This window comes from Martes martes (assembly GCF_963455335.1).
Source record: "Martes martes genome assembly, chromosome: 5".
Taxonomy (NCBI): domain Eukaryota; kingdom Metazoa; phylum Chordata; class Mammalia; order Carnivora; family Mustelidae; genus Martes; species Martes martes.
In genome coordinates, this window is record NC_137892.1 from 137,047,282 (window position 1) to 137,068,710 (window position 21,429).

Consider the following 21,429-nt stretch of genomic DNA (forward strand, 5'->3'; position numbering starts at 1 on the left):
GCTCAGTGGGGAGTCTGTCTCTCTTTCTCTCTCTCTCTCTCAAATAAATAAATAAATAAATAATCTTTAAAACAAAAAAGCATAGACTACACTTGACTCTACAACTAGATTTTAAGTTTCTTCAGAGCACAGACAATGCCTCTATATGCACTAGAGAACTGGCAGAAACATAGACACATAGGTAAATAAATATATTTAAAGCGGACATTATATTTAGAGGTAAATAAATATATCTTAAAATGATTTTACCAAATGCAGTAAAATCCATATCTTCTAAATTATCCAAAATATTTTCTATTGAGGCTGTGAATCTTTTAAAAGTTGAAGAATCCATCATTTCTATAAGAAAGAAAAAATAAAAACTTATCACATTACATGTAGAAAACTGAAGTTGAAGACTACGAACAAAGACAAACTAAAATGTTACCTTCAGGTGTTAGTTTTGGCTCATAAGCTTTCCTCTTCTTCTGTTTTTCTTTTTTCTTCATTTTTCTAGCAACTAAAATAAACAAAGAAATATTGAAATACAGGAATGACAATTTAAAATATTTCTATTTTTGCTTCTAGTTTCCTCCAGAACTTTAAATTCTTAAACAATAACCACTACCATTCCAAACTAAATATGTATTTCTGTCTTAACAATTAGGAGTTGTTAATTAACTCATAAAAAGGTATCAAATATTCTTCAAAGTTAAAGACCTAAATTTAAAGCAGCTTATGTAAGAAATCCGTTGACACTGATGAATTACCCTCACTAAGGCTGGGAGGAGGAGAGTAATCTTCCATGTCAGAATCTGATGGGCTTCGGTTTCGGTAACGACCACCACCCGAACTCCTTCTTCCTTCATGAGAGTGGCCACTTCTCCTATGATCCCCAGAGCTTCTTCTGTCACGCTCTTCATATTCCCAAGCTTTATCATCATCTTTTTTATGTCGTTTCCTAGAGGCTAGAAGCAAATCCCCATGACAAATAATTTACCTCATTTAAAAAGACCTAAAACTTGTACTTCACAAATGAACCACATGAGGGGAAGGAAAATCATTGTGGGGGTCTAGGAAATTGATCCATTCTATTTAATCAGACACATAAATTACGGTATAGAAATGGTATCACTTATTTTAGCATTATCCTATTATTTTAGATTTAAAGATTTCTACATGAATTTGGTTTGCTAATAAATAGGAATGTTCTGGGAATTAAACAGAGCTCATTTCAAAGAAAGGTATTCAGTGAGTTGGTAAAGATAATATCTAACCATCAGGATTAATTAAGGCATGTAAAACAATCTTTATCTAGGATTTGGATGAAAAACAGAAACACCTTAAAGCATTTGATTATTATTTTTTTTAAATTTAAGCATTTGGATTATTGATGGGGAGCAGGGTTTGGAGGAAAAGTAAACCTTTGAGAAAGTGCGATAGCATATGGAGTAACCATGTATACCAACAATGAAAAGCCAAATTAAGCCCACAACTTAGGTATAAATTCAATAGACTCTGATAATCTAAAATCACAGACCTACAGAGATAGAATAAATCTATACAGTTGTAAATACTCATATACTGAATTCGGTTCTCCAACAATGTACTTGCTTAAAACCAAGGAGAAAAGCTTTTAAGCATATACATGCTTATGAACATATTTATATATGTTACCTTCAGTCCCTTCCCCAACCTTCCAAGGGTCTAAGCATTCCATTAAAAACACCAGTAATGACAGGAAATTCTAGGCAGAACTGGCAAACAGATTTCATCTGACACATCAACTCTGATCAACTGGTGATAGCTGCCTAGAGCTTTAAATTTCCCTGAGAAAGCATCATATTTCAACAAGAAAGCTGATTAGAAATGTCTGTCCTATGAAAGCTGGAGGGCAGTACAAGTGACAAATATTTACCATACCTGCTCTAGGATGTAGCACCATCAACTTAAAACTAGGATAGAGAACTAATGTGTCCTATTATCTAGGCATCCTGTTGTTTTGAACACTTGTTGATGACAATGAAATACTTTCTAGTCTGTTGAACTAAGTCTGACTCTCTTGCTTTCTTTGAACTGCCTTGTATTTCGAATTCCTAACTATGATCAATACCCAAATGCTTAAGACAAAACTTTTGCTTGAGTCCCCTTAAATCCTAAAATTTAAGGATGCCAACCTCTGGCCCATGCACTCTATCTATGCTTGTGCTGGTGCCTTTAGGTGTGTGTAAGTAATGTCTGTACCCTGGCTAATACTACCCTTACATGCTGCCTTAGCTATACCTATTCAAGAATCTAGTTTGGTTTCTGGTTTTGGACCCTTCTGTCCAATTTACTGACAGCATAGTAGAGAAAGATAAATTTGTTTCCTCTTCTTTTTGGTCACAGGATTGGCATAGCAAGATAGTTCATAAAAAGACAAACATGAGCACATATATTTAAATCTTCAATGATTTCCTTCATAATTAGGCATAAATTTGACATGAAATATGAGGAAGGACTCCCCCCCCCTTTACAATTAGTGTATGCCCCAGTACATTCTGTTAGTGAGAGGCCGCCTTATAAACTAATATAAGGTGTGTCTGTGTGTGTGCGTGCATGTGTGTGTGCACATGTGTGTTACATAAACAGGTAATTTATGTAGCATTCACTAAATATTTTTTCAACAAGTACTAAAATACCTACCAGATATGAGGAATAACAACTAATAAGCTTCTTCAGAAATGTGCAGAAAGTAGTATTCTATGACCTCAAATATGACTTAGTCCTTCTGAATTTTAATTTCAGAAGAAATCCATTTAAAGCATTTAATTCTATGATTAGAAACACTTGAAAAAAATCTTACAATTGTTAGCAAGAACTTATAATATACTGTATTTGTAAAAATTTTTAGAGGCCTTGAAGATTTTTGTTTCACGTTCATTAAACTTTAGGAAATTTGGATAAAAATAGGATGGCAAATTAAAAAAAAGCCCACCCAATTTCCATAATACAGTGTGTTTGTAGTAAGGCTCTCAGGATCCCAATTCACTGTTACTAGTTTGTTCTTTATTGCCCTCATAGCCCTGAAAGAAGTAGGGGAGGAGCTCAGCAGACAGGTAGGTAAAATATGCCTTGAGTGTCTTCCACCTTCCCTTTCTAAGTTTTATCAACATCGCTCCTTAGCTTACATCTTCCTTCCTCTTTCTCCAGCAACCCAATGATGTTGTATTTGTGTTATGGCTACCCAGATCTATGTGGCCCAACTTTCAAAGTCACCCCTCAACCCTTCCCCCATCCTTCAACAAAACAATTGCCCTAGTTTTAGATTTTTAGGAAACCGATTTGATTAAACTGCAGCAAAACCTTAAGTTTCAAAAAGTCTCTGAAAGCAGCATAAGGCTTGTGCTTATGTTCTCATAATACTTCTACATTTTGTACTACACTATATTTTCACTACATTGATTTTGTCATGGTATAATGACAATGTGGTTGTTTATGTCAACAACCAACTGAAATTATTTCATCTCTCCAGTGTCTCCACAGTCAATTTTTCTACAGTCACTTGTATAGAAATAAACTTAGTAAAACAGGAAGCTACTCTGAGATCTCTTGAAAAATCCAGAGAAACTTCTTGCACCTAGCAGGATGAAGCTGAGGTTTTCTAACTAATGTCCACTTTCAACATATTTGGGAATAGCTGTAACAGGATCCATGGCTTTAAGATGACACTATGTGGTCCCTTAAAATGAAACGACAGCTCTCATAATAGCAAGGAAAAGAATAGTGACTGCATTGAAGACAAACATAAGGCATGTGTGGCTGGCTCTCTCCCCTGTTTTAAACTTGGTGGGAATTTCTGATTATGCTATCCTTTCTACTTAACTGTGAGGTAGCTTCAAAATTCTCATCAGTTTAGCAAAGCAGAGAGCCACTCTCAGTTAAATGGAGTTGAAGTGTGATTTGAAATCAATCTGCAATTAAGGAATTCCTCCTTCTTAGCTATTCCCTTTAGAAATGGGTGATGTTTGGGGGATGGGGGAGGAGGAGGAGGAGTGAAGGAGAGGCATGTATATAAAGGGGAATGAGTTTCAGGGCCACCAGATCTTTCTCCTCTCCCTTTCCAGAGCATATGTTCCCATATGACCAAAATGATTGATTATAATAAAAGAGTATTAACTTTAGCCATTAAAATATATTGCATGTAAATACATCTCATGATAATAACAAGTTATGACAATTATACATATAATTAAATGTCAGATTAACTTTGCTATGTTTTATTTCAATTTTAAAACTTTGTTCATATTTGTTCAGTATTCATAGTCTACTCCTCATAGCTCAAGAGCTCACAATTTAAAGAAGATCAGAATAAATGAACATTGAAAACTTTGGAGGAGGTAAAGGATTTCCATCAGCAATATACATTTAAAATTGGCAGCATGCATCTGTCCTTCCTGCCCTTGCTTGTCACACCTCTATCTACGGAAACTAGGTGGAAAAGGTAGAACACACTGGTTGTCTTCCCACTTCTTTTGGTCATAATGACTAAGTCAGTTGGCACACAAGTGAAGATCTCCCATAGTCTGTTTCCACTGAATGCCGTTTAAGTCAAACAAGGTTGCTGACCCCTCTTGGCTAGGCTCAATTCTCTTGCTCCAGAAGAAGGAAGATAGGGATAAAAGAGAAGAACTTTTTCAGTGGACCAGTAGGAAGACAGGCGAGGTATAGCAAGTCTAGTGCAAAGACAGGTGATCACAGTGTTGTAGAGAGGTAGCTGTGTAGTGAAGAAGCCAGCTCTGGAAAACAGTGAAACAAGGGAGGAATTCCAGGACACAGCTGGGCAAAAAGGAGAAGCCAGGTCCAAACCACACAGATAACTGGCAATGTGGCTAATCCATTCATAATTTAGTGATAGTATGGTTTTAAGTATTTCTTTACCTGGCTATCTCCTATGTGTCCTTCAAGACTCAACTCAAGTGTCACCTCTTCCAGTAAGCATTCCCTGAACCCCCAAGTATAATTCTGATGCCAATCCAATGTGCTCCCATAGCACCCTGGATTTACTTATTATCACTGTCCTTTTCTCACTGCTACAACTGTTTACATATTTCCCCCATTAGACTGAAGGCTCTTCAAAGACAGGGGCCACATCTTATTTGTATTTTTATTCTCAGTGCCTAGCATATATAGTAGGAGCTCAATAAATGTTTGCTAAATATAGACACATACCTGTGTTATTTGACACTAATAATAGCTCATTAAATTTTTTTTCTTGGTGCCAACTGATCTCATCTTCCGCATTTTTTTAAGTATAAAGAAAAAAGCTTGCTATACTATGTTATTAAGAATTAAGATCACTGTACTCTTCCTAACCCCCCAAATTATGAATGAGACAAACACATCAATCTGCTTAATTCTAAAGTAATAATAAAGTTATGTGATACTTACATTCAAAAGCTTCATCACTATCATTATCTTCATCTGAACTGATTTCAGCATATTTTGGCTTTTCATTAACTGTGCTACGCTTGCGTTTATTCATTTTCACACGTTCACAAAGTGGCATGGTGGATTCAATTTCTGCCAGAAGTTCAGGGGGTAATTCTTTTAACACTGATTGATCTATACTACCTATTAATGAAAGGTAAGAAAATAATTTAAATCTGAAGACAAAAGGGAAATTTTAACTTAATTAGCACAATAAAAATGAAATATTAGTATTTATATAAGTTTTCTAAGCCAGCTTTGTATTTTAATAAAACACATATTTAAAACTCTAATAGGCTTCACCCCAAACTGGTAATGCAGTTTTTATACATATATCATTATGTAATAACTTAAAAAACATAAAAAGGGTAGTTACCTCATCAATTTTTGACACAATGCCTTCATTTGTCTGTATAGACTAAAAACTTTCTAAAACTAGAGATTCACTGGCATTACTCAGTCTATATGTAGTAAGGGATTCATCCCGCATTCTTGGTAGCACCCAAATTTATTTTACAGAGGTCTGGACCACTTAGTTTGAAAGTATACTACCTTTCAGTGCAAATTTGAAGAGTTGGAAGACACTTATATACCCTTTTCTTCCTCTACGCTCGTGTACTGTGGCTGGGACAAGAGTTTTACATGCTTTTACCTATCACTATCTATTTGAGAGGCATAGTAATGCCTTCAGTATTACAAAGAATTTCCTCAAAGAGATAAACCAATATATACATTAAACTGAAGAAAATAAACACATGAAAGGCAAGATAAATAAAAACATATTAAAATGTAAGTGTCCATAACTAAAATAGTAAATTCAAGTCTGTTATGAAATAAAATTTGTATTTTTCCATGAAAGACTAAGACAGGATAAAAATATATCAACATAGTAACATTAACATAACATTTACTATTTAATCCTACACACATACACAAATACACTAACAGGTGCCGTAAAAGAAATAAATTCTTAACATCCTACTGAGAGCTTAAAAATGAAGAGGCAGCAAAAGCTATCCGTTCAGGATAATTTGTCCTTGACGACTATGAAAGATGACAATTTTAAATTACTTACCCTTGTAAATCTTTGAGTGGAAGTATAAAAATGATGTCTTACCTGCTAAATTTTAGAAATTGGGAGCAAAGAGTATCTTAGTGGTTTATAGCAGGGAATATTAGTAACTATAAGCAACCTTACACTACAACATTCAAATGATAATAATACTTAAACAGGATGAAGTAAATCATGACAAAATGAATGGGTACGGATTAAGACAATTTCAAGGTCTCAATATACAATCCCCATAATTTAAGAATATAAAACATAAATTATTAATCTTGATGGAAGAGTAATCCCTTTTTATTCTTTGTGCAACTTTTATTCAACATCATGAACGAGTTATTTCAGTTAACTTTTACTTCTAAGGACACACACAGCAAAAATTTCACCTAACAAAGATATAATACTTGTGACTGGTAATATTCCAAAGACTTCATTGCTGAGAATCCTGACATACTAATGTTGAGTATACTTATCTATGTGACTTTCAAATCATGCAACACTACTCTGTGCTGGCTTTCTTAATTCAACTGTATTTTATAATGAGGTACACTTTTTAGAATATTGATACAGGTAAAAGAAACCAACTTTAGCTTTGGATTGTCCTTAGCCCAAAGGTAGACACACTATGCATCTCATTTAAAAGTCCTTAATGTCTTGGGGTGCCTGGATGGCTCAGTTGGCTAAGCATCCGACTCTTGATTTAGAATCAGGTCATGATCTCAGGGTCCTGAGACTGAGCCCTGCAATGGGCTCCACACTAAGTGTGGAGCCTGCTTGGGATTCTCTCTCTCCCTATCCCCCTCCTTTTCTCTAGCAGCAGCAGCAGCAGCAACAACAACAGCAGTAGCAACACGGTCCTCAATGTCTTGAACACCTATAATTAAATGTGTGTGGGTTTTTTTTTTTTCTTTGATGGAAGGATCATGTTTTCTAGTATTTATCTTCCCCTTTCCAGATGACCAATTAAAAAAAAATTTTTTTTTTAAAGATTTCATTTATTTATTTGACAGAGAGAGACACAGCGAGAGAGGGAACACAAGCAGGGGGAGTGGAAGTGGGAGAAGCAGGCTTCCCGCTGAGCAGAGAGCCCGATGCAGGGCTCAGTCTCAGGACCCTGGGATCATGACCCGAGCCGAAGGCAGACGCCCAACGACTGAGCCACCCAGGTGCCCCTACATGACCTATGATATTAAGTATGTATATATTAATGGTCATTAAATGCTTCTTGATTACCTTTCATAATTTCCTATGATCACTTAGAAGTGTACTTCCCGTATAGTTTCTGAATTGCTATATTTTATAGGCAAATGAAGACGTTTCTCAAATTTTAAAAAATGGGAATGCTTTCTTTTTTGTACTACCTAAAATGTTTTGGGTATTTAAATATAGACAGCCCAAAGTATTTGGCCTTTAGTCCATCATGAAATTTTTTAAAAAACAAATTTCCCTGATTATGTTCTGCTTAGACTAAATTCCCATTTTCAGAGACATATACCAACCTGATACTAATATCCCAGAATTAAAATTATCCTGCAGATAAATATACAAAAATAATCAAGGGTCAATATATGTACTGGTGCTTGTACTCTCTCTACAATGGTTTATCAGATCCCCAGAGCAAGGAGTCTGCTCTCTTCTTTCTCTTTAAAAAAAATTCCTTACAATAGCCAGACATAGAAAACTTATATCATATATTTGATAGAGCAGGCATCAAAGTTTAGTCCTTGTAATTTACTGTCTCTTATCCCCTAAATTAAGAAGAATGCTATCAAATTTAAGAGCTTTTGTATTCTGTAGATCATTTTAACATCTGTATAACTCTGAAAGTTATAGCAACATGATTCAAAGACCAAATGTTTCATTTCTGAAGATAACCCAACTTAAGAAAAAAAAAATCCAGTAATGGGTATTGTCTCTCAATGTACCATCCTCCAAAAGTAAACCTTGTTTCATTTTGAATAGAAACACCTACTCCACAGGTTTATGCATATTCTGAATTAAACATCCTTTCTTCCATTTAGTAAAACACTTTATAAATTGATTCAGCCAGGTCCCTTGATTACAAAGGTTAAGAGAAAATATTTGACCTTCCTGTACTCACAATCAGCAGATTTAATACATTACCAAGGACTGAATAACAGACTCAGCCTCAATAGATCTGAATAAACAGTGAGTAATTCAAATGATGCTTATGATGTATTTGATTATATTTTTTCCCTGAATTAGGAAATAATCCTCTAAATGCAAAAATAATGTCTACTTCTCAACACAATGATTTTATAAATTATTGTTGTTTGTGAGTTTTTTCTTAAAAACTTCAGAATGCTAGTACTTTATGATTATCTTTCTCACCTCATTTCTCCCATCCCACTTACTTTATTCTTTAAATCAGGTATTTGAATTACCAAAAAATTTTAAGTTACTGGCTTGAGGGGGATAATGTCATTTAGTCATGAATTTTTTGAAGTACTACACTTTCAGCTTTTGTAGATGTACAGATAGACATAGTGCACCTCTATCTCCTAGCCCTCCTAAAGCTAGAAGAATACATTTACTTCTAGATGTGTTACATTTTCGTAATCTTGGATTTCAACTATAAATCACTCATATTAGCACATGGAACAGATTAGTAAAACCAGACTACTAAATCTCAGAGTCACTAATCTGACAACTAACAATGTGTGTTTTTTTTTAAGTGAAAAACCACACCAAGATTAAAATAAACCACCTCAATTAATGAACTCTTTAGGACTGAAGATTCAGACAATGGAAATTAGTCATATTCAGAAACCATGAAACTCACATAAACTTGCAAATTATGTAAGTCATAAAAAACATCCTAGGTATAATGTAATTCAGTGACAATTCTTAGAACAACCTATACCAATTACAGGGGAATAGCATCAAATGGATCTTTAAATTTAATGGGAGGCAAAAGAAAATAAAAATTTAGTAGTGTATGTTGTCAATCAGCCCATCTTGTGACTCTAAGTGGGTTAACATGGTTTGAAGATACATATTTTTTGGTGGAAATGGTTCCTAAATGCAAGCCTACTTCTTTATTTGAAATCACTGTTAAGAAGAAGTACATTCAAGGAGCATAAATTGCAGATTATATAGCCCTGAAATATGGTAACAGTTGGGAGGTAGAAACAAAAAGCAGCACCTGAAGAGAAACTTAAAAAAAAAAAAAGTGGTTCAACTACAAGACCAGGACGCTGAATGTTCCTTTCACGAGGACTTCAAGGGGATAGCCCGATGGCAGTACTATGTATGGGTAAAGAGGAAACCTGTGGCAAATCCTCAGTTTGAAATGCATGGTTCCATTTCTATGCCTTTTTTTTTTTTAAGATTTTATATAATTTTATTTGACAGAGAGAAATCACGAGTAGGCAGAGAGGCAGGCAGAGAGAGGGGGGTGGGGAAGCAGGCTCTCCATGGAGGAGTATCCAACCCCAGGACTCTGAGATCATGACCTGAGCCCAAGGCAGAGGCTCAACCCACTGAGCCACCCAAGCGCCCCTCCTTATGATTTTCTTAATAACGTTTTCTTTTCTCTAGCTTACTTCATTGTAAGAGTACAGTATATATGTAATATACAAAATATGCATTAGTCAACTTTGCATTATTTTTAGGGCTTCTTGGTCAACCTTAGGCTATCAGTAAATTTGGGAGGAGTCAAGAGTTATATATGGATTTCTGACTGTGTTGTGGGGGTGAGTGCCCCTAGACTCCAAGTTGTTCAAGTTATCAACTGTACCTGGAAGGAGCAATAGCAGACTAGGAGAAGTTAGATTGTACTTTTTAGTACTAAGGCTCCTTCACTGAGTGAAAATGAGGGAAGTGAACGCACAGATTTCTACCACAGCTGTTAACAGTCATTAGGGTAATAAGAAGGGAGGATCTGTTTGTAACTGAGGATGAAGTCTAAATTTAAGGGAGAAGAGCATCAGGCAGACTACCTCCTCTAGAAGAAAAGAGTCAGGAAATAGGTCTGCTTTTTTGGTAATGGTTTAGGATAAGTGAATGTCATGTATAATGAGATAATCCGGTATAAAGTTGCCTTAATTTTGATAAAGAGACAGAGAGAACTCAGGTACTGGCTGGAGGCCTAAAAATGCTTATTCAGGATTATTTAAAAAAACGTTTTTTTTTTAAGGGAAGACTAGTAGTTATTCATCTTTGGCTAGGGAGGAGTGGTCAGGGTCAAATCTGCAGCTCTCTCTTTCCAATGGTCTTTGAGAAATACTGAAACGAATGCAAAGAACCATTATATAATCATTACACAAAGAATTTTACAACCTAAGAACAATGTTAAGCAGCAATTTTAAAGTTACAGTTTATGGCCCATTAGTATGTTGTGAAATCAGTTTTGTGAGTCTTGACTAGCAGTTGTTTTAAAATGAAAGTGAAAATGTCAGGTTTTTTTTTTTTTTAAAAGATTTTATTTATTTATTTGACAGACAGATCACAAGTAGGCAGAGAGGCGGGCAGAGAGAGAGGAGGAAGCAGGCTCCCTGCTGAGCAGAGAGCCCCATGCGGGGCTCAATCCCAGGACGCTGGGATCATGACCTGAGCCGAAGGCAGCGGCTTTAACCCACTGAGCCACCCAGGCGCCCCAAATGTCAGGATTTTGCTTATAGTACAGGGATTGTTAATATGTGCCTGTCTGTGTGCATTAGGCCACAACATGCATTTTATTTCTTAGGGCACAATCACAAAAGTTTTAGTTAAAGTCTTTCAAGTTTTATGGCTGCCACTTCTTTCAAAATAGTTGAGTCCATTCGGATTGAAAAGGCCCTTCTAGGTTAATCAAACTCAGTGTGTGGACTCTGCCCATGGTTTCTTAACCTTTAGGTTTGATTAAAGATAAAGAATAATTTGAATAAAACATTCAAAATTAAACTGATTTTATTCATTACAAGTTGATGGGACAGTGACTACTGTGGTTTTTTTAAAAAAAGATTTTATTTATTTATTTGAGAGAAAGAGAGACAGTGAGAGCTCAGAAGAAGAGGGACAAGCAGACTCCCTCCTAAGCAGTAAGCCCAACGCAGGGCTTGATCCCAGGACCCCAGGATCATGACCTGAGCAGAAGGCATATGGTTAACCAAGTGAGTCACCCAGGTGCCCCAGGACAGTGACTATCTTGTATCAGAGAGCTTAATTATCTATACCTATAATGCTGATATAAAAGTTGCTGCTTCGTTTTTATAGTCATTACAATAAAATCTCAGATTGCTCAGAAATTCTTCTATTTTTGATGTAAATCTTTCAAATAAGCCCTGTATTCATCCCTTTTTTAATAAGACAACTTCTTGGGGCATCTGGGTGACTCAGTTAGTTAGGAGTTGGACTCCTGGTTTTGGCTCAGGTCGTGATCTCTGGGGTTTGAGACTGACACCGGCCCCACCTCCCCCAGCACTAGGCTATGCACTCAGCAGGGAGTCGGCTTAAAGATTCTCTCCCTCTGCTCCTCCACTCACACTTTCTAATAAATAAATAAATCTTTTTAAAAAAATCCACAAAAACCCAAACTCCCCATCCATCCCCCGAGAAAAACAGCGAGACAACTTCTTGATTCATGATTATTGAAAAGATCAAGTTTTCCACAATGCTTTACACAGCAATGCCTTTAGGAGTTAACTGCTATGCATAAAGTGTTTGAGATGATATGAAATGATTCAGGCTTTGTTTCTGAGTTCTGTAGGTCTGCTTACAGTTTACTGAAATGTACATACTCAGAATCAGCTAACTTGTGTAGAATATATATCACACAGCAAATGGGGTTAAAATCCTTTAACCCTTTTATACTATTCATGAAAATTTATTCCAAGAAAATTTATACAACAAAAAAATTCTATGAAGAAAGATGTTTAGATCAGTTTTATCTATGTAACACCTTTTCCCAGCTGAAAATTCTTTTCTAAATCCTGAAAGCAGTTCTTAGTTGTTCTATATTGATAATTATAGAGTTTATCCACAAAGTGAAAAGATTTAATAACTGACATGTGACAAGTATAAAATATTTTAAAAGCAATTTAAGTCTGTATATACTTGCTATATATTTATATTTTATATATTAATTATATATTAACATATTAATAATATATATAACCCCAATAAATGAAGTACTCTCAGATCTTAAATATCCTCCTTAAAATATTATATTTGGTAAATTCCATACTACATTCATAAATACTGGAAAAGAACTAGAAAAACTACTTCAAAACTCATTCTAGATGAGTCCTTTTATATACACATATAAATACTCAAATGGCAGTGTAAAATCCAAATTTTAGGTCTCATTTGCTACAGAATAAATAATCTAGTTATCAGATTCACATACATTAAAATTTCAATTTCATATTTGAAAGTAGGCTTAGCAAAGTATAGTGTCTGGGGTCAAATTTGCCCACATGTTTTTGTATATAAAGTATTATTAGAATACACTGACACACAATTATTTACATGCTGTCTATGATTGCTTTTGTATTATAATATTAAAGGTAAGTGGCCCACACAGCCTAAAATATTTATGATCTGGGTCTTTAGAGAAAGCCTGCTGACCCCTCATCTGTATCATATCATACTTTAATCCAAATTGGAACAAAGTACCCACCTTGCCAGTATAGACACTATAGTTGTATTCTGCACATTTTAGGTCATTGAAAATTGATTTACTTGATGACAACAAAAACCAAGGATTTAGTTTATAGCAACTGAAAAACACTACTATGAATGAAACAGACAGAAGAAAAGATTCTAAGAAAAATCTGGTTTTAAGTGCCACAGTTGTTTTTTTTTTTTTTAAAGATTTTTATTTATTTATTTATTTATTTGACAGACAGAAATCACAAGTAGGCAGAGAGGCAGGCAGAGAGAGAGAGGAGGAAGCAGGCTCTCTGCTGAGCAGAAAGCCTGATATGGGGCTCGATCCCAGGACCCTGGGATCATGACCTGAGCCGAAGGCAGAGGCTTTAACCCACTGAGCCACCCAGGCGCCCCGTTAAGTGCCAGTTTTGATATTCACACTGGTAATAAAAAGATTTCATCAACACGCACCTATTATATTACTATGAGGAAGAACTACAGGAAGAAACAGGGATCAAATGATCCTTTCCTTGATATGTATATACAGAAAGCGGAAGTACAACCTAACTATATTTCAATGAACTAGAAAAAGAAAAAAAAAACAAAGCCGAAATTTAATAGAAGGAGATAAACACTAAAGCAGAAATAAATGAAATAGACTAATAATAGAAAATATCAATGAAACTAAGAGTTGAATCTCTGAAAAGATAAACAAATTAGACAAACCTTTAGTTACACTTACCAAGAAAAAAAGGAAGAGGACTCAAATAAATAACATTATAAAGAAAAGAAGAGACATCAAAATGGATACCACACAAAGGATCCTAAAATAAATATATATTTATATTCCTAGAAACATGTAACCTGCTAAGATTGACTTATGAAAAAATAGAAAATTTGAAGAGACATCTTCCCAACAAAGAAAAGCCCAGGACCAGACAACTTCTCTGGTGAATTCTAGTAAACGTTTAAAGAATGAATACTAATTCTTTTCAAAAACTTCCAAAAACATAAGAGGAAGGAAAGAAGAGAATACATCCAAAGGCAGCATTACCCTGATACCAAAACCAGAAAAGGACACTACAAGAAATGAAAATTACAGGCCAAGGGATGCCTGGGTGGCTGAATCAGTTAAGCGTCTGACTCTCTATCTCAGCTCAGGTCTTAATCTCAGGGTCCTGAGTTCAAGCCCCGCACTGGGCTCCACACTGGGCATGGAGCCTATGTTGAAAAAAAAAATTACAGGCCAATCCTCTTGTACTCATGATAAACATAGATTCAAAGTCCTCAACTAAGTATTAGCACACAGAATTCAATAATGCATTAAAAGAATCAGGATTATATACCATAATTAAGTGGAATTTATTTCAGAATGGTTCAAAACCTGCCAGTCAATGTGATATACATTAACAAAATGAATGATAAAAATGATATTATCATCTTAATAGATACAGAAAAGCATTTTAGAAAATTCAACATTCAGTCATGACAGAACAAAACAAAAAAACCCAAAAAACTCTCAACAAACTATGTACAGAGGAAATGTACCTTAACATACTAATGGACATATATAACAAGCCCACAACTATTATCATACTCAATGGTAAAAAGCTTTCCAAGATAAGGAACAAGGTAAAGATGCCCAATCTCACCCTTATATTCAACATAGTACTGGAAGTCCTAGCCGGAGCAGAGCAATTAGGCAAGAAAATAAATAAATAAATAAACAAAGGCATCCAAACCAGAAAGGAAAAAGTAAATTGTCTCTATTGGCAGATTACATGATATTATATATAGAAAACCCTAAAGACTCTACCAAAAAACCATTAAAATAAACAAATTAAATAAGGTTGGATATGAGATCAATATACAAAAATCAGTTGAATTCTGATACACTAACAACAAACTATCAGAAAGAGAAATTAAGAAAACATTTATAATTGCATCCAAAAAAATCGGAGGTGAAAGATCTATATACTGAAAACTAGAAAACACTGATGAAAGGAACTGAAGAAGAAAATAAATGCTAACAAATTTCTATGCTTGTGGATTAGAAGAATTAATGCTGTAAAAATGTCCATACTACCCAAAGCCATCTACACATTCAATGCAATCCCTATCAAAATTACAATATTTTTTATAGAAAAAGAACAATAACCTACAGAAAAAGAACAACAAAAACAACCCTAAAATTTGTAGAGAACCATGAAGTAGTCAAATAGGCAAAGCAATCTTAATAAAGAAGAACAAAACTTGGGGCACCATGCTTCCTGATCTTAAACTATGTAAAGCTATAGTAGTCAAAGCTGGCATAAAAACAGACACATATATTAATGGAACAAAGAGCCCAGAAATAAACTCATGCATATATTGTCAATTAATTTATGAAAAAGTAGCCAAGAATATTCAACAAAGAAAGGATAGTCATTTTAGTAAATGGTGCTGGAAAACTGGACAGCAACACGCAGAAGAATGAAACTGGACCACTATCTCACATTATACACAAAAATCAACTCAAAATGAATTAAAGATTTGAACATATGACTTGGAACCACAAAACTCCTAGAAGAAAACGTAGGTGGTAAGCTCCTGGACACTGGTTTTTGTAATGATTGTTTTGGATTTGATACCAAGGCAAAGGCAACAAAAGCAAAAATAAACAAGTGGGACTACATCACACTAAAAAGCTTCTACACAGCAAAGGAACCGATCAATAAAATGAAAAGGCAACCTACTGAATGGGAGAAAACATGTATGTGCAAACCATGTATCTGATAAGAGGTTAATATCCAAAATCTATAAAGAACTTACAACTCAATAGCAAAACAAAACAACAATGTGATTAAAAAATGAGCAGAGATCTGAATAGACATTTTTCCAAAGATGACATACAGATGGCCAATAAGTGTAAGAAAAGATGCTCAGTATCACTAATCATCAGGATAATGCAAGATAATGCAAATCAAAAGCCATAAGGAGCTACACCTGTTAGAATGGCAAAAAGACAATAAATAGCAAGTGTTGGTGAGAATTTGGAGAAAATGTAACCTTGTGTACTGTTGGTGGGAATGTAAATTGTGGTGTAGCCACTATGAAAAGCAGGAGGGAGGTTCCTCAAAAAATTGAAAATAGAACTACCATATGATCCAGCAATATCCGCTTCTGGGTATATATCCAAAGGAAATAAAATCACTATCTCAAAGAGATGTCTCCATAGCTTGCCCAACCCATGATCATTGAAGCATTATTTACAATAGCCAAGACATGGAAATAACCTTAAGTTGTTTAGTCTACTGACAAATGAATAAAGAAAATGAGTATATCTGTGTGCACAGTATTATTTACCCCAAAAAGGAGGAGACCGTATCATTTGCAACAACAAGGATGTACCCTGAGGGCATTATGCTAAGAGACGTCAGACAGTGAAAGACAAATACTGTATGATCTCCACTTATATGTGGAATCTAAAAAAACAACTCACAGAAACAGAAAACAGATTGGTGGCTGCCAGAGTCAGGGGTGGGAGGTGATTGGTGGGTGAAATGGGTACAGGTAGTCAAAAGGTAAAAACTTCCAGTTACAAGATAAATAAATTCTGGAGATGTAATGTACACCATGGGGACTATAGTTAACAATACTATATTATATATTTGAAAGTTGCTACAATAGTAGATCTTACAGTTTCCATCACAAGGAAAAAACCAGAACTATGTGAGGTGATAAATGCTAACTAAACTTAACGTAATAATCATTTCACACTATAAACATACAGCAAATCATTATTTTGTATGCTTTAATAAAATGCTGTATGTTAAATATATTTCAAGAAATAAAGAAATGGGGACACCTGGGTGGCTCAATTGGTTAAGCGTCTGCCTTTAGCTCATGTCATGATCCCAGGATCCTGGGATCAAGTTCCACATCCGGCTCCTTGCTCAGCATGGAGCCTGCTTCTCCCTCTGCCTGTAGCTCCCCCTGCTTGTGCTCTCTCTCCCTCTCTGACAAATAAACAAAATCTTAAAAATAAATAAATAAATAAATAAATTCTGGCAGCAGTGTCTCCAAATATACTGATTATAAAGTATATATACATAAGAAGATTTTCAAAAATTACTCCCTTCATTAGATAAATTCAGTTAAAAATGGCGTGTTGCATTTCTTCATATTAAAAAACTGGACAGATTTTGGCTCTTACTGTAATATTGATTTTGGTCCTCATAACTAAATAAAGGTCGGAGGAAAACTGGTTTCTCCATTTTTAAAAGTGAATGAACCAAAGCTTTGTAAGGCTACGATTTATTCAAGATTCTGATACCAGTGCTCTCTGTACTATCATTTATAATGGACTTAATGGAGAATTTTCAATTTTCAACATCAGAAGCCAGAGAAAGCTAAATTTTTTGTGAGCAGAGGAGGGGATCCAGATTCAAAATTCCATATTATAATGTACTATATTATAGTGTATTATACACTGTTACTCTAGTATTCTTTTTTTGTTTTTAAAGATTTTATTTACTTATTTGACAGACAGAGATGACAAGTAGGCAGAGAGGCAGAGAGAGTAGAGATGACAAGTAGGCAGAGACAGAGCGGTACGCAGGCTCCCCCCGGAGCAGAGAGCCCAATGTGGTGGCTTGATCCAAGGACCTGAGACTATGACCTGAGCCAAAGGCAGAGACTCAACCCACTAAGACACCCAATCACCCCCTCTAGTATTCTAACATAGTAAATTCTCTTATTCTAAAAAAAAAAAAAAAAAAAAAGATACTGAAACCTTTCTCTATAAGAGGCTCATATAGCTATTAACATAATAAATACCTACCTGATATTATACTATACTAAATTATACTACATATTATAATATACAGTTGACCTTGCATAACATGGGTATGACCTACACCTGTGTAGGTATACACAGATTTTTTCCAATAAATACAGTATGGCACTATAAATGTATTTTCTCTTCCTTATGATTATAATAATGTTTTCTCTAGCTTACTTTATTGTAAGAATACAATATATAATACATACATATACAAAATATGTGTTAATCAATTATTTATGTTATCAGTAAGGCTTCTGGTCAATAGTAGGCCACTGGTAGTTAAATTTTTTTTTAAATTAACATATAATGTATTATTTGCTTCAGGGGTACAGGTCTGTGAATCATCAGTCTTACACAATTCACAGCACTCACCATAGCATATACCCTCCCCAATGCCCACAACAAAAGTCAAAAGTTATACGTGGATTTTCAAGTGTGGGAGGGCCAGTGCCCCTAACCTCTATGTCAACTATACATTAGACTATATAATAATAATATATATAATAATATGTACTATATATTAACATAGTATTAATACTATAAAATAATATTAACATATTACTACAATATTATGTTAATGACTTAATATTATATTATCATCTATCAAATAGATGTTCATTATCTTAACACAGGTATCAGGCTCTTATAAGGGAGGATTTCAGAAACTTTTTTTAGAGTAAGAAGGAATTCAGTATATAAGAGTAATGACTATTTCTTCATGAATAGGAGGTCCTTCCACATTATTTATTTACCTTATTTACTCCTCAACCATATGCCTATTTTTAACATACAGGAAAACATTATAGAAGCTATGTCCTTGGGCTGGCTTGAGAAATGGAATGAGAAGGAACAAAAATACCACTAGTAAGTTTTAATACATTAATTCTTATTAAAAAAATTCTACTTAATCTCTTTAAATCAGTATCAATTATTTATTAAGCAAAATGTGAACCAAAAATTTTCTATGAACAGAAATCATGGACAAAAGCTTCCAAAATACTCCTGTAAAAAATCATACCCAACAATAGTTAGGTATAGATTATGCCAACTTCTGTAGTAAATATTCTCCAAATGTTTTCCAAAGATACCAATGATAGTAAGGTCTTTGCAGAAACTGAATATTTGAATTTTTTGAAAAGCATTTTATAAAACTATTCAAATGAACCAAAATAAATTCCCATCGCAGCACTATTAAAAATTCTGAATATTACAATCACATCCACTTTACTAAAAATTCCTCAACTTAGATATCATCAACTATGCCAAAAATTCACTCTCAGAGACAGTAGTTTCTCTCAAACTTACAGAAGCCTGGAATCCTAAACACAATCAGTGCCACATAAAAGGCAACTAGTTAATACTTCTGTGATCAACACTGAGTAGTGTAACTGGTACAGCAATAACTGAGGGAGAATAACTGGTCCAGATGTGACTGCAACTACTAACTAATCCTAAGCAAATGAACACTACAGTTTTAAACACTACTGACTACTTGAGCTGCTACGTTAATAAACATACCCAGTGAAAACCATTTTCAGTAACTGTTTAACTGTTTAAAAAGGCCATGATCTCAAATATGGGTGCTATGGGATATTTCCTAAAAGTATTGAGTGCAAGTGATGTAAAACAATAAACTAGCTGGAAGGAAGTAGGTGGAGGAAAAACAAAAATTATTTCCTTGGATATAAAGGTAAAATACTGTGAGACACCCTGGAACTGTAAATAACCCAAATCAAATTGCTAATGTTTGTAATTACTAAGCTGTTACCAACACATAACATGCTTGTTAAAGACCTCATAACTTTATATTTTTTAATTGGAGACATACTGTACATTAGGGGATATCAGGATAATATTCTGAATAAAAATATTTCAATAAAGATAATATTCCTGGCATGTATAATACTGACAAAAGTATATTGTAATAGAAGAAATCTTAAAAATTTAAAAGGTCTTATATAAAGATTATGTTGGTTCTCCATAACCATCCCCTGCTTGAAAAGGAAAAAACAAGGATGGTAAGAAGACAGAAGATGATAGAAGCAGAGTGAGAACAGAAGTGATACTGAGCCAATCTGTAACAGCAAAATAAAGGGAAAGGGTAACTAAGCAGACATAAGAAAGAGTAAATCTTGGAACCTTAACAAAAAGTAAGTAGTTGACAGTTATGACAAAGTTTAGTGAACAGAAAGTTGAAAATTGTGTAGCTCTTACACTACGGTCTACTGGTGGAAGCATAAAAGATGAATACACAATTTTAATCTGCATACAAAGCCTTTTCTGAAACATCGTGTCAATACAGTCATTCAACAGCTATTTAATGTGCTCTAATTATGTACTGGGTATTATGCTAGGTACATACACACATCCCCATAGAAATCAAATAAAATGTGAACTATGTGACTTTTACATTTAGTATGTTCACACAAATGATAAAAATAAGAAATATATATTAAGTCATAAATCTATATCCCTACCATTCTAAATTAGCTTAAAGCATACTCAAGGAATATTAAACAATCCTAAAGAATGAGTATTTTAAATATGGACATCAGGTAAAATATTTAAAAAGATGGAATTTCATGGCTCTTCCAAGAAAGGAAAACCTACCAAGAATTTTGGCTTGAGAAATCAAGCACAAAAGTTTCTCAATAATATTCAATCTAATTCCTTTACTCAGAAAAACACCACCAGCATGTCAGAATATGTGATTCTGTGACTCTCTCGAAAAGAAAATCCCAAGTAATGTGCATTTTACAAAGGGCCAATAATCTACAACTGTGCTTCCCATGCTTGTAGTTTAAAAAACTCACTACTATGTAACTCTGCTATTGCTAACTTAGTAGCAGAGACCTAAAACAAAACCAAAATTAGTACATTAAAAAATAACAGATAGGAATTCTAAGGTATAAATAAAGCCAAATGATTATCTACATGGAGTCTTAAAGTAAATCTAAGCATTAAAATAATATTTTTTGATGAAAAGGTCCGCTTAATTATAATTGCAGATCTAATAATAATACATGTGTGTATATATACGTACCTGCACTTGTACACACACACACACTATACACACTCTAACAGAGAGACACACCCAGATAGCCTACTTACTAACATGAACATATCAAGTATATACATTTGTGTTAGAAGTACATTTAGGAGAAACATGGATTAGTATTAAAAAGTTTACATTCACAAGCAATCAGAAAAACATGGGAAAGAGTATAGCAATTACTATTAGGAGTACTATATTAGGAGCTATATTCATTTCTTGATGTTCAGTTGTAAAGATTCTTTGTTAGGACAGAGCTTAGAAAGCAAGGCTAGTGTAAGCTGACAGAGGGAAGAGGAGAAAAAGATGGTCAGATCAAGGGACAAGAGGGTACCACTTTCCATCTTTCCATCTGACTCTTCTAAAATTGTATACCTGTACTCTCTAGTTTATACTGTATATAAGCTACTCCTAAAGTTTCAGTGAAAGTTTTAAAAACAATATCTA

The 21,429-nt window shown here is 34.4% G+C and overlaps 1 protein-coding gene across 1 annotated transcript in view; it reads right to left on the minus strand.

Annotated features, from left to right (window-relative positions):
- Positions 1-21,429, minus strand: part of NIPBL (NIPBL cohesin loading factor) — a 202,560-nt gene that overhangs the window by 63,252 nt on the left and 117,879 nt on the right. The window contains exons 11-14 of the mRNA XM_080803351.1: positions 5,410-5,592; positions 750-947; positions 428-499; positions 250-339 (exon numbers count right to left, since the gene is read on the minus strand). Of these exons, the coding sequence (XP_080659477.1) occupies positions 250-339; positions 428-499; positions 750-947; positions 5,410-5,592 (543 nt within the window). The remainder of the gene's footprint in view (positions 1-249; positions 340-427; positions 500-749; positions 948-5,409; positions 5,593-21,429) is intronic.